At 32.5% G+C, this 12,542-nt stretch overlaps 1 protein-coding gene across 1 annotated transcript; it reads left to right on the top strand.

Moving 5' to 3' along the window:
* The first annotated feature begins 6,575 nt into the window (after positions 1-6,575).
* Positions 6,576-10,729, top strand: LOC115951293 (protein STRICTOSIDINE SYNTHASE-LIKE 10-like). Its single transcript, XM_031068484.1, has 3 exons — positions 6,576-7,102; positions 9,085-9,348; positions 10,005-10,729. The coding sequence occupies exons 1-3, from the start codon at positions 6,804-6,806 to the stop codon at positions 10,573-10,575; spliced, it is 1,134 nt and encodes a 377-aa protein (XP_030924344.1). The 5' UTR covers positions 6,576-6,803; the 3' UTR covers positions 10,576-10,729.
* The last annotated feature ends 1,813 nt before the right edge of the window (positions 10,730-12,542 follow it).

The raw sequence follows: 12,542 nt of genomic DNA, 5'->3' as shown, positions 1-12,542 counted from the left end.
ATGATGGGAGTGTTGAAGCAGCAATTAATAAATCCCTTCCATTACCATTGGGGCCGCTGGAGGCTGAAGCTAAGGCATTGGAGGAGAGCTTACTGTTTGCTTGGGATGTGGGTGTTCAAGATGTCCTATTTGAATGCGACTTCAAGGTTGTTTGTGATGCTGTGACTGGATGTAGTGATCCACTTTCGGTGATAGGCAAGGTTGTTTGGATAGAGGAAACACCTTCTATGGTTGAGTCTGCTGTGGCTCATGACGTAGCAATGTTATCTTCGTTTTAATAAAAGTTGCCAATTTCTTATCAAAAACAAAATTTGTTCAACTTTTAAACTAACTTACTACCAATTCAGCTGGTTTAATCTTTAATGACAGTGTACATGAAAGTACTTAACTTAATGAGAGTTCGCAACAAGGCTTACGAGAATAATTTCATATTCTTGCTCTACAGAATATAGAGATCTAGACCAGTACATTCTTAGGTTTCCTTATATTACATGTATATTTACAACTTCATGACTATCTAAAACGGTCAATAATTTAAGAGCAATCTAAATTTTTTAATCTATTTACGATGTATGATTTGTTTGGCAGCTACCATCTTACCGTTTACAAGAATCTACCAAGGTTGGATACATAGTTATTAAGTAATGTGACACCATTTGGTTCAAACTTTTAAAAGAACATGATGGAAAACACACCGAGAAGGCTTATGTACTTAGAAGAGGAAAAAAAAAAGTATAGAGAAAACCATTTTTAAATAGTTTTCTCTTTCCTTTACTCTTTTTAAGCCCTCTTTTCTTTTCATTTGACTTTGTTATATAAATTTACTAGGTAACTAATTAGCAATTTAGCATAATGATTTATTAAAAAAAACTATTTAGTAAATTAAAGCAGTATATGAAACACGTTAGATTTAAGTTTCAAACCCATCCTAAAAGCTTATCAAAAATATTATAAAGAAAAACCCAAACTAAAAGAAATAATTAGTTCTTCTTACCCATGCTGCTTAGCTTGCAGATAGTAAAATACTAAAATGTGATTGCCTTTAACTTCCAAACAAGATAATAATTCCCAAACTAGAGTGGTTCTGAATTATTTTATTTTATTTTATTGTAATTGTTGCTTGTAATTGCATTTTTGTTGGTCTTTCATATTTGCAATGGCTTAATTTAAAAATTAGTTAGTCTTCGGGCCAAAATCACGTCGGTAGTTTGAAATTGCCACTTTTTAGGCTATTGGTAAAATTTTGAAATCGTGCCTTTCAATTTTGTAAACATGATTTAAGTGCTTTTCGCATTACATTCCCTAAGTAGCAATTGCAAATTGCCACTTTTACAAAAAAACCCAAAATCAAAAAGCTGAATCAAACTCACCATTCCGTTTGTTTTGATGATAAATCTTATGTAAAGATAGTTTTCTGCGTTATCCCATGTTTGGTAGTATTAGAAAAAAATTGGTCAAAGAAAAATTATCTCTTAACTTTCCTTATATATATAGCTTGAAGGGAAATAAAGTTGTTTTCTATTAAAATTTTAGAAAAATGTTACATCTACAATATTTTCATAATAAATTACATGTGATAAGTTGTTATTGGTTCAAATTGGAATTTCAAATTTAAATTACTTTTTTGACCACTCATAACAACTAATAACAACCAACCACTTAGAATTCGTTATGAAAATGTTGTAGACATAGCATTTCTAAAAATTTTATGGAAAACAGTTCTGTAGGGGCAAAGGCCCAAGATCATACAATGAGCCTTGGGCCCCGTATGGGAAGATCGACCACGTCCGAGGAGAAGACGTGGGTGCCAAAAGAGCTCCTGGCCCAGTTCTTGTGGGCCTGCAGATGTTTATAAGGCGGTTCAAGGAGAAATGTCTACTCGGACGTAACAAATATGGCTCAAACATACACTCTGCCTGCTAGAAAGACCCACCCCAACGGGCATTAGTAACAAGGATGAGTCCCACAGACCCGTAGGAAGGAAGGAAGCGTAGGGTGTCCAAGGAGAGGCTGCAACTGCCACATTAAATGTATTACAGCTACTTTTCTGGCCGCATTAATGTGGAGAGGACCTGTGAACAGTGCTGCCTTGACTATTACAACTCACAGAAAGATGGGGGGGATGTTCGATGGGACAAGCACTCAAGTGAGGGTCCAGATGATCAACAAGTGTGAGGCCCTGATAACTTTAAGAAGACTATATAAGAAAGGGGAGTCCCCATGAAGAAGGGGACGAAAAAGAAGGAAGTTAGAACAGAAGAACAGTGCAAGAACCATAGTCTCTGAACTGGGACCCGTATACATTCCCCACGTCTCCTCGGACTGAGAATCTATTGACGTGAAGGGGATTTTCTTACCTTCAATTGTTGTATGGCCCATCTTTAGCTAGAATATACTTCGTTAAAGCCTAGTTCTATAGCCAACTTTCTACAAATTCATTGTTTCTGGGCTCCTTGGACCAAAACCCCATACCTATTGGGTCTGGGCTCCAAATTGTGACCCTTCAAGTTCTATCTCACACTAAGCTAAATAAAGAAAATCAAAAAATAGTTTTTCGACTTATTTTAAGTTTACTACCAAACATAGAAAAATAAGATAGTTTTCTAGAAAATGTTTTTTGAAAAATGATTCATTTTCCAAAAAATATTAATGTTTTAACAAATGGAAAATTGACTTATTTTTAGGTATAATTTTTCAATATCTCAATTTTGTTTTGATAAGTACAACTTAATCAAACGAAACTTATGGATTGGAGGGATTATTAAGGTTTGCTTACTTCTGTTTGGGCTTGGCTATGAGAAATGTGGAAAATGAATACGAATTATCTATAGCGGATCTCATGGCATATGATATGGGTTTTGGTCCCAACTGAAATTCATGGCATATGATATGAGTAGTTATCGAGTGTTGTACTGTTGTGAGAGATTGTCATAGTAATTCTCATCCCTTTGAAATTTACGTAATAGTACTTGTCAACTAAAACTATTTTTGAAAGGAAATGAAGAAAGTTGGTGCCGCTTTAGAATATTTTTTGAATATTTTAATCAAAGCTACTCCATTAGTAATTCATATATAAAGGTCATCTCTATCCAACTTCTAATATGTTGGTTCCTGAAAATTATAATTGTCTCAGTTTATTAATGCCATTTCAAAGTCCCCTTAAAAGCAATATGCAACACTGGTGCAGAGGAACCAAAAGAAAAATTAGGAAGTACAAAAGAAGAGGAAACATGCTCCACTGTTCGCTTATGGGCACATATTAATATTCATCAATGTATATTTAAATTTCAAATGCATTGTATTTTTAGTTCATAAAAAAATAAAATAAAAAAAGCATTGTCTTTTAAAGAAGTACGTGACAACTGACAAGAGTTGAGTCCAATGCACTAAATCCATTAAAATATGTACAAGTGGCAAATCCGTCAAGCTACAAGTCTTTTTATGGTTAAAGTCTTTGTGTAGTCAGTAACTATGGTAGCCCCAAGCCACAAGGCTCTAATCATAATTCACAACAATAGCTTCATGAGAATATATTCAAGGCAATGGTGCTTTTTTTGAGGTCTATATAATAAGCTCCTCCAAATTCAAGTGGAAGCCGGAGTTCCCTCACCAGAGAATTCAAATGGCATTCCTTGTGTTCCATCCTCAAGTCAAGTGTATTCTCTTCACTTTTTTAAGTGTTATTTTCGTAGAACCCCGTGAAGTGTAATCTTCATTTTTTTGATTGTTTTAATCTTATAGTTTATCAGTTTATATTTGTCTTGTTATTATGCCTTTCAATTTCATCACTTGCCTTGGTCATACTGGTACCAGTCATTAGAGATAAAGGCAGGGGCGGCTTGATGTATTTGGGGGCCTAAGGCAAAAATTGATTATCTTGTTTTAAATGCAAAATTACTACTAATTAACATAAACTATGTAGAATTTTTTTTTTTTTTAATTTTATAAACAGAAAAAATTTGACAAAATTTTTCATACTTATTGATATGGTAGATTGATAATAGTAAGTAAAAGAGTGGTGTTAGTGGTGGACTTAGACGAGAACTAGTAAAAGTTTACTAACTAAACTCTTATTATTATTCTTATTTTTTTTAGAAGTACAACATTCACAATATTTTTTTACAACAAATCCTAGGTTTTAAGTTACTTTTTTTTTTTTCTCTCTTTGAAAATATCACTATAATTATTTTTTTGCCATCAATAACAGGTTGTAATAACCTGCTACTTAGCATAATTGTAAAAGTGTTGTAAAAAATATTATAGACGTTGCATTTTTCTCTATTTTTTATTTGTTTTTCATTTGGTAAAAAAATATTATTTTATTTATTGATTATAAATAACCCTATTGGTTTAAATTTGGAGGCCTTTTTTTACTTGGGGTCTTAGGCGACTACCTCTCTTGCTCCACTATTCAGCTGGCACTGGATAAAGGTGGTAAGGTTAAGAAATATTAAAAATTTAATTTTCTAGTCCACGTTGTCTTGGGTGACCATGCACCAATTCCAGTCCAAAAGAAGATTAAGTTACTTAATGACCTTTTCCATCAAATTATGTCATCAAGACTGAGTCTGGTTTCTTAACCTAGAGATTAGTACTTTCAGAATATAGTAATGTAATACTTTCTCCTCTCACATAAATAGTGTGATTAATGAATCATACTAATTAAATTCATAGTGAAACCCATAGTTGTGATTGAGAAATGTGGACTTAAATGGATACAAAATGGGATATTTACAGTTGCCTTTCTTTTAATTATGCTTGTGGAATAAATAGAATCAAATCTCAAAGAGACAACCCACTCATACACGCATCATGAAAATTACACATACATGGGGTAGAAATTAACCCACTTCTCAAGTTGAACAAAGTCTAACTCCTGGGTTCCATGGGCTAATACTTACTTTCTAGGTAGGAGCAACAAATTTTAGGTTTGGTTGTTTGGTGTCTTAAACCAAATAATGAAATTGTAAACTACCCCAAACATAAAGAGGGAAGTGTTTTTTTTCTCCCTTTCTCTTAATAATAAATTTGGGTTTCTCTCTCTCTCTCTCTCTCTCTCTCTCTCTCTCTCTCTCTCTCTCTCTCCTAATCTACACGTAACTTAGGAGTCGCCTAAACTACTTATTACTTAGGCTAACTCCTTAGTAGGTGGGATATTATGTCCCTAACTCATTTTTAATTGGTATGGAAAAATAATTAAAAATATATATTTTATTGATTCAAATAAATTAGTTTGAATTGAGGTTAGTTTGGAATATAATGAACTATGATATTTATATCAATAGACTAGTCAATAATCTATGCAATGCACAGGAAGTTCAGTAAAATATGATATTTTCTCTATTTTATTTTTTTCTAAATAAAGAATTCAATAATTATGACACTATCAATGGGCATCTATTATAACTGTGTTCGTATACAGAATTATTTATTCTACTATTTAAAGAAAATGTATTTTGTAATATTTTAATGGAGGATGTCAATATAGAAAGATTTATACAAAAATTTACACTTAATTAAAAAAAAAAAATATATATATATATATATATATTAGAATGATTGTCTTGAAAAATTATGCGCTTCTAAAAGATTATGTGTCAACATTAGAAGAGGTTAACAAAAGTCAATGACAATTTTTATAATTATTATAGATGATAATAAGTTAGCATTTTTCATTTACCTAATTAATGAAGCTTATCTTGTATATAGGGACCGGTCCCTATATACAAGATAAAGAAAAAAAAAATCAAAATTATGAAAAATGAAAATCCTACCAAAGAAAAATCATAACTAAAATACTTATTTGTGTTTTTTTTTTTTTAAAATCAAAATACTAATTTGTTAGTAAGATTGTTGCTAAGATTCATTATTTACCTAATAATACTTTGTTGTCTCTTTGATATAATTATAAAGATGTCAAACTTTTTATAAAAATAAAAAATAAAAATTGACAAACTAAAAGACAAAACAACACAACCATGTCCTTGACTCAATAAAAAACCAACACTGCTAGTGACCCACTCTACCACTACCAATAGTTTTTTTATATAATAACTACCAAAGAAAATTTTACAGAGTTTTTTTCCTTCTTTTGCCGCAACCCCCCAAAAAAATTTACACAGATTTTTTCCTTCTTTTCCTTCATGGGCCAGATTTAAATTTATGTATAATACAATCGTTCTTTTTTCTTGTTGGGCCAGGGGGGCCATTGCCCCCCGGTCCAAACATAGCTCGGTCCCTGCTTGTATAGATCCATATTTTGACAATAAATTAAAGGAGTCATTCTTTTTTTAGTTACAAATTGTTAGCTAGCGTTGATCTAAACTCTCTCGAATTAGTCTATTCAAATTTAGAGGTATTTGTTCTCTCGAAACACATAATACAAAACATCTATTCTAATTGGACACTTACCAGTCACCACCTTGAGCTACTATATATAGGTCGAAGTGGGTTGTAATTTTTCAACAAGAAGAAAGAATATGCATTTTGCATTTTAAATTTATAATGAAGTGTGTATATATATTTAGGAGAAAGTATATTCTGCGTCCGTCATCCCTCGCACAGACTGACATAACAAAATGTAATAGTTTGTGAGACTTGCTGAAAATAGGCAGCACGTGTGCCACGAGCTTCAACAATCAACTGCTTCCCAACAACCAATGACCAGTCCACTACACACACACAGTTAACATATTGTACTTTGGAAACTCAGATAGATAGAGAGATTCTCAGTTTCTCACTCCAAAATTTCATCTCATTTTGAAAGCCCATTTTCAGTGTAAAACGAAAAAAAAAAAAAAATCATGGACTCAAAGTTTAGAGTGACTATAGCAGCAACACTAGCAGTGCTTTCCATCATCTTGGGTCTGTTAAACCCAGCCAATAAAACTGTCAGTCTCTTTGCACCATCAACAATTCCTGGGTCCCATGACCAGCTTCACAAAGCAGAGATTATACAAGTAACTGGAGCTTTGGGACCAGAGAGCCTAGCTTTTGATCCCAATGGAGAAGGGCCCTACACTGGTGTGGCTGATGGTCGGATTCTCAAATGGCAAGGTCCTGCCCTTGGTTGGACTGATTTTGCTTTCACCACTTCTAATAGGTACTAGTAACAATTAATCACTACCTATTTGCTCCTGAATTTGTAAAGCTTGTGGCTTTATAGACTTAATTGGTTTGATTGCAATTTTTATTTATTGGCTTTGGTAGACGATTTGATAATATATATTGAAAATGGAATTTCTAAGAATTTCATTATGGATATGCACAGTAAGAGATAAATTTTATTATTTGGTAAGAGATAATAAGTTCTTTATATATGTATGTGTGTTGTGTGCGTGCAGACTGGGGGTTTGTCTCGACAAATTTATCAGTACCATAACTGGGTCATCAAACAAAAATTCCTGACTCTGCTGTTGTTTACTTTAATTTCACCTTGCAATATTTCTTATGCTTCACATAGGATATGATAAACCCAACAATTAGACCAAGCCTCTGAGAAATTAGTCTATGATGGTTTCGGTGCACTTAATTCAAAGAATTAATCATCTGTCTTTCAATTCACGTATGAATCACTTTCTGATGTATACATTTTTTAACTGGAGAGGATTTCCGCAGAGAAGGGTAATTGTAACCAGGGTGACTCTTAGCACAAGCTTTTTCTTTGTAAATGTGAGTTAGACACAATAAAACACAACAAATGCATTCCAGTTTACCAACTTTTATTTTATAAGAAAATGATATAGATTAGGATCATATATGATATCCACATTTGACTGAATATGGTTGGGCTGTTTGGGTATCTTGCTATCTGTTAGTTCCATACTGAAATCCCTATACGTTTTTTTTAGGATTATGTATATGAGAATATCACACAGGTTGTTTCAGGTCTTCCCTATTTTTGGTGAGTATCTTAATCATATGAATTAGATTTTAGAATGTCTTATTTGTGTTATTAGGAATCGTCTAATCAGCTTTTCTATTTAGGTTTTAGATTTGATGTGCAAAACATGATTTTGTATGAGCTTAATTAAAATCAGACCACACAACTAGAAGAGCCAATTCAATGTGTGCCATTTGACAGTATCATGTTAGATTACCATTCTCTTTTTGATCAAATAGAAAAAGTAGAATACATGGCAAGATAGTGTTTCACCAAAACCAAAACATCCCACACATTGAATGCATTTTCCCACAACATGACTAAACAAATGACAGAAATTGCTTATGCAGTTATGCCCTTATGCCCTTATGTTGCCACTTGTCATGCTTATTCTAATAATTTCACATCCTTGAGAGTAATGGCATCAACTATGCCTTGTTGTAGATTGATACTTGCTGTTGTAAAATAACTGAATCAAGGAGTAGCTATAAGGCTTGGCTTCTCTTTAAAACACAGCGTACGCCACAAGCCTTTACTACAGAGGGTCACTGTCTAGAGGAACGTGTCAAACTTAGCACATGGGCATAAATTTTAGTCTGGAGAACATACTCCAACAAAAAAAATTTCTATAGCTTTAACATAAAAAATGATTTCATAGAACACACTGGACAATTTCAAAAAAAAATTTGCTGCGATGTATAGTTTATGCTCAGCTGTATATGAATATGGGGTGTCAAACCAAAAAGAAAAAGAAAGACTACCCAAACCCTTCTAGGCTCTTTTTAGTTTTAAATTGTTTTGAATTTGATAAGTCTTTTCTCTTTTAAACAGTAAGTTTTAAATATATGGGTAGTGCTTCTTGCTTAATCAGATTATTACACATGCTTGATTAATCAGGTTGTGTCTTATTGATTTGAAATTGTCCCATGAAATTATTCTTTCCATCTCTATTTAATCTAGAAATGTATTTGGAATTAGATTTTATATAAGGTAAGGAGAGATGTAAGAATAAGAATGTGGACTTTAGTTGAATGGGATAATGACGTCATGTCTCACAGTTGTGTGTTGAATTAGCTCCAAACAATGTAGGCACACACCCATTCCGTTGTAGTTAAACTAATGAATAAATTGCTCTTGTTCTGTTTACAGCAATGCATGTAATTTTGCTAATTATGATTAATTAAAATCTATACTTTTACTAGGAAGGAGTGTTTTCGTCCATTTGCACCAGAAATGGAGCATGTATGTGGGAGGCCTTTGGGACTACGATTTGAAAAGAAAACTGGAAATCTCTATATTGCTGATGCCTACTTCGGTCTTCAAGTAGTAGGGCCTGCTGGTGGTTTGGCTACTCAAGTGGTCACTGAAGTTGAAGGCCAGCCCTTATGCTTCACGAATGATATGGATATTGATGAGCATGAAGATGTGATTTATTTCACAGATACAAGCAGAAGTTTCCAAAGAAGGTAACTTACTATTTTAATTACAAATACATGGTTGCATTCTGACCTGCTATAGAGGTTCCAGAAGCAATTTGAAAGAGAATTATCCATATATAGCATGAGGGGAAAAGGAGAAGGAGGAGGTTCAACAAAAAAAAAAAAAAAGAAAGAAGAAAAAGAGAAAAAGATATGAATCCATGAAACAAACAAATCTGCCATTGAAGAGTTTAAAGGAAATTTGGTGTAAATAGATTGTGCCGTGTAAACTCATTGGAATTCAACATTTCAAGTGACCTGTAATCTGGAATCACTGCAAATGCTTGAATTTGTTGCAGCTTCTGATTTAAAATAAATAAATAAGAAGAAGAAGAAAGAAATAGATACCCAACAATAGAAAGTCTCTTTATCCCAAAATCCCAATGACTAAACATGTCAGTTCTGCTATAAAGTTTTGGCCCAAATGGTACTTCCACCTCCCACAAGATTTTTTTTTTTTTTGGGGGAGGGAGGGGGTTTGGAGTGGGTTCAAAACACACTAGGAGTACTTGTGCTGGCAGCTTATTAATCCATTTAATAAAGCATAGGTAAAATTTCAATGAGTTGTAATTTAAGCTAACTTCTCATGTAACTTTTAATAAGAGGTTTTTAAATCTTAACACTTTTGTTATTTTGTTTTGCAGGCAATTCATGTCATCAATCCTAAATTTAGACAAGACAGGCAGGTTACTTAAATACAATAAATCAAACAAAGAAGTAACAGTCTTACTAGATGACCTTGCTTTTGCCAATGGAGTAGCATTGAGCAATGACCGCTCATTTGTACTTGTAGCCGAAACCACTACTTGTCGAATCGTTAGGCTCTGGCTTCATGGCCCTAATGCTGGAAAGTCTGATATTTTTGCTGAGCTTCCAGGATTTCCAGATAATGTAAGAAGAAATTCAAAAGGGGAGTTTTGGGTTGCCTTACATGCGAAAAAAGGACTTTTCGCAAGGTGGATTCTGTCTAACTCATGGGTTGGAAACACACTGTTAAGACTTCCACTTAGCTTCAAACAGCTACACTCACTATTAATAGGAGGAAAGGCCCATGCCACTGCTATAAAATTAAGTGAGGAAGGAAAAGTTTTGGAAGTTTTAGAAGATAGTGAAGGAAAGACCATAAGGATTATCAGTGAAGTGGAAGAGAAAGACGGGAAGTTGTGGATTGGATCAGTATTGATGCCTTTTGTTGGCATTTATAATGTGCATTAAATATTAATTACTTCATATTGAAATCTGAAATTTCCTGGAATCATCCTCTCCAAAACAAAAAAAAAATAGTGCAAGGCTACCTACTAATCACATCTTCTAGACCCCGCAAGAGTGGAGGCTTTGTGTTTGGGTAAGACCCTTTTTTTTTTTTTTTTTTTTTTTTTTTTTTTTTTTTTTTTTATAAATAATTTTTAAAACTTCATTCTGTAAAGACAGTTGGAAAGGGTTGTCTTATATTTCCTGCTTGACTTTTTCCTTTTCAGGTCCTAACTCCAAACTTGTTTAGATTGTCTCAATGATTGCAGAATCTTGGTCTATATTTAATGAATATATGTTTAGGACTTTTTTTTTCTTTTTTTTTGAGATAGTTACAGTACGTTGCTAACTTTGCAATTCATAACCTTTCTCCACTAGACTTCTAAGCACTTTATGCATGAGGAGGTGTTAGTTAAACTGCAAAGCTTTGGGCATGTTTGAGACATGTAACTATAGAGTTTTATGCTAAAATTTAACTTTACATTTGCGTTGCAATTTATTGGGAAATGATAGGAAGAGAAATAGTGGAGCCTATAACTTCTTCTTTTTTATTTTTCTTGCCTTTTATAACCTGTGATTAGAAGTAAAATGACTCTTTAGAGATGACCTATTTTGAGAGTAATATGTCTACACTGAAACATTTTGGGCCCAAGGTTTCAACCTTCAACCCTGGATTCATAAACTTTCTTTTTAAAATCCTTTATAATCAACTGTGAGTGCCATTAGTATCAATATTCTTAAAATTTTTGAAATTGTTATATTTTAACAATGTTGTTTTAAAGTTTTTATTTTTTTAACATAATAAAATTTCAACTTATGGTGTCTCATAATGATTTATCTGGTCAAGACTCCAATTGATTTTTGGTGTAAGTGAGGTTTGAAACCAAGATTTCTTATTCAATAACAAAAAATTTTATCAGTTGAGTTAATTAGAACTAACAATATTGTTTTAAAGTTAATTTTAATATTTTTACAATAACATGATGCACTGTTTTATCTCTATATATTAAAAGGATTCATAAAGTTAGTTATAGTCTTTTTGACTTCCAAAAATACCTCTAATCTAATTAACTTATCTTTATTTCTAAAACATAAAAAATGAGGTTAAAATCGTAAATCGACAAAAATTAAAAACAAAAAAACCTACCCATGTGCTATAAAACTATCGCATGTTATGGATTCTAGTTAACTCAACTGATAAATTCTCTGATGATTTAATAAGAGATATGAAATTTAATCTCTACCTACACAAAAAACTAATTGGTGTCTTAGTCTAATGATAAAGAGTTATCATCAAGAGTGGACACTATAGGTTGAAACTCTAACAACAAAAAAAACCACCACATGTTCTATAAAACTTCCCACTACCCATATTTCTTTACATAAAAAAAATAAAAAAAACAAACAAACGAACAACAACAACACAAAACAAAACTACCCATGTTCTATATTCTATATAATAAACTACCCAAGATCTTATTATAAAAATAATAATAATAATAATAATAATAATAAAAACTAACCTAAAATGAAGAGCTTGAGAAAAAAAAAAAAGAGTCTCATCACACACGCGCATAAAGCGTGTGTGATAAGGATAGTATGATTTTAAGGTAAACAAACTGTCAAATTTTTCACCCTTGTAAATAAGGCCCTGACTCTGTTAAACTTCAAAAGCAAAACAACGAAAACAAAAGGGGAAAAGCTAGAAATTCTTCCCTTCTGATAAAAGAAAAAACAAATTTTTTTTTTCCTTTTCTTTTCTGAGAAAAAAAAAACAAAAAAAAAAAACAAAACAAAACAAAACAAAAAAATTTGAACAAGTTGAACAACTGAATTAAGGGTGTAATTGGACCGTAGGCCCAACTAGGCAAGTACCAACTTGGTTTGGTCTAGCATGTGGAGGTCTGGATTTTTCTTTTTTCGTTAAATAA

The sequence above is a fragment of the Quercus lobata genome, chromosome 7, assembly GCF_001633185.2.
Source record: "Quercus lobata isolate SW786 chromosome 7, ValleyOak3.0 Primary Assembly, whole genome shotgun sequence".
Lineage (NCBI taxonomy): Eukaryota > Viridiplantae > Streptophyta > Magnoliopsida > Fagales > Fagaceae > Quercus > Quercus lobata.
This window is presented reverse-complemented; position numbering and strand designations above follow the sequence as displayed.

What these genes read in the sequence shown, in the direction of transcription:
- LOC115951293 (XM_031068484.1), top strand. Translation starts at nt 6,804, where the DNA reads ATGGACTCAAAGTTTAGAGTGACTATAGCAGCAACACTAGCAGTGCTT. An exon ending in GCTTTCACCACTTCTAATAG is followed by an intron (nt 7,103 to 9,084) that starts GTACTAGTAACA and finishes TACTTTTACTAG; the next exon opens with GAAGGAGTGTTTTCGTCCAT. An exon ending in AGCAGAAGTTTCCAAAGAAG is followed by an intron (nt 9,349 to 10,004) that starts GTAACTTACTAT and finishes TTTGTTTTGCAG; the next exon opens with GCAATTCATGTCATCAATCC.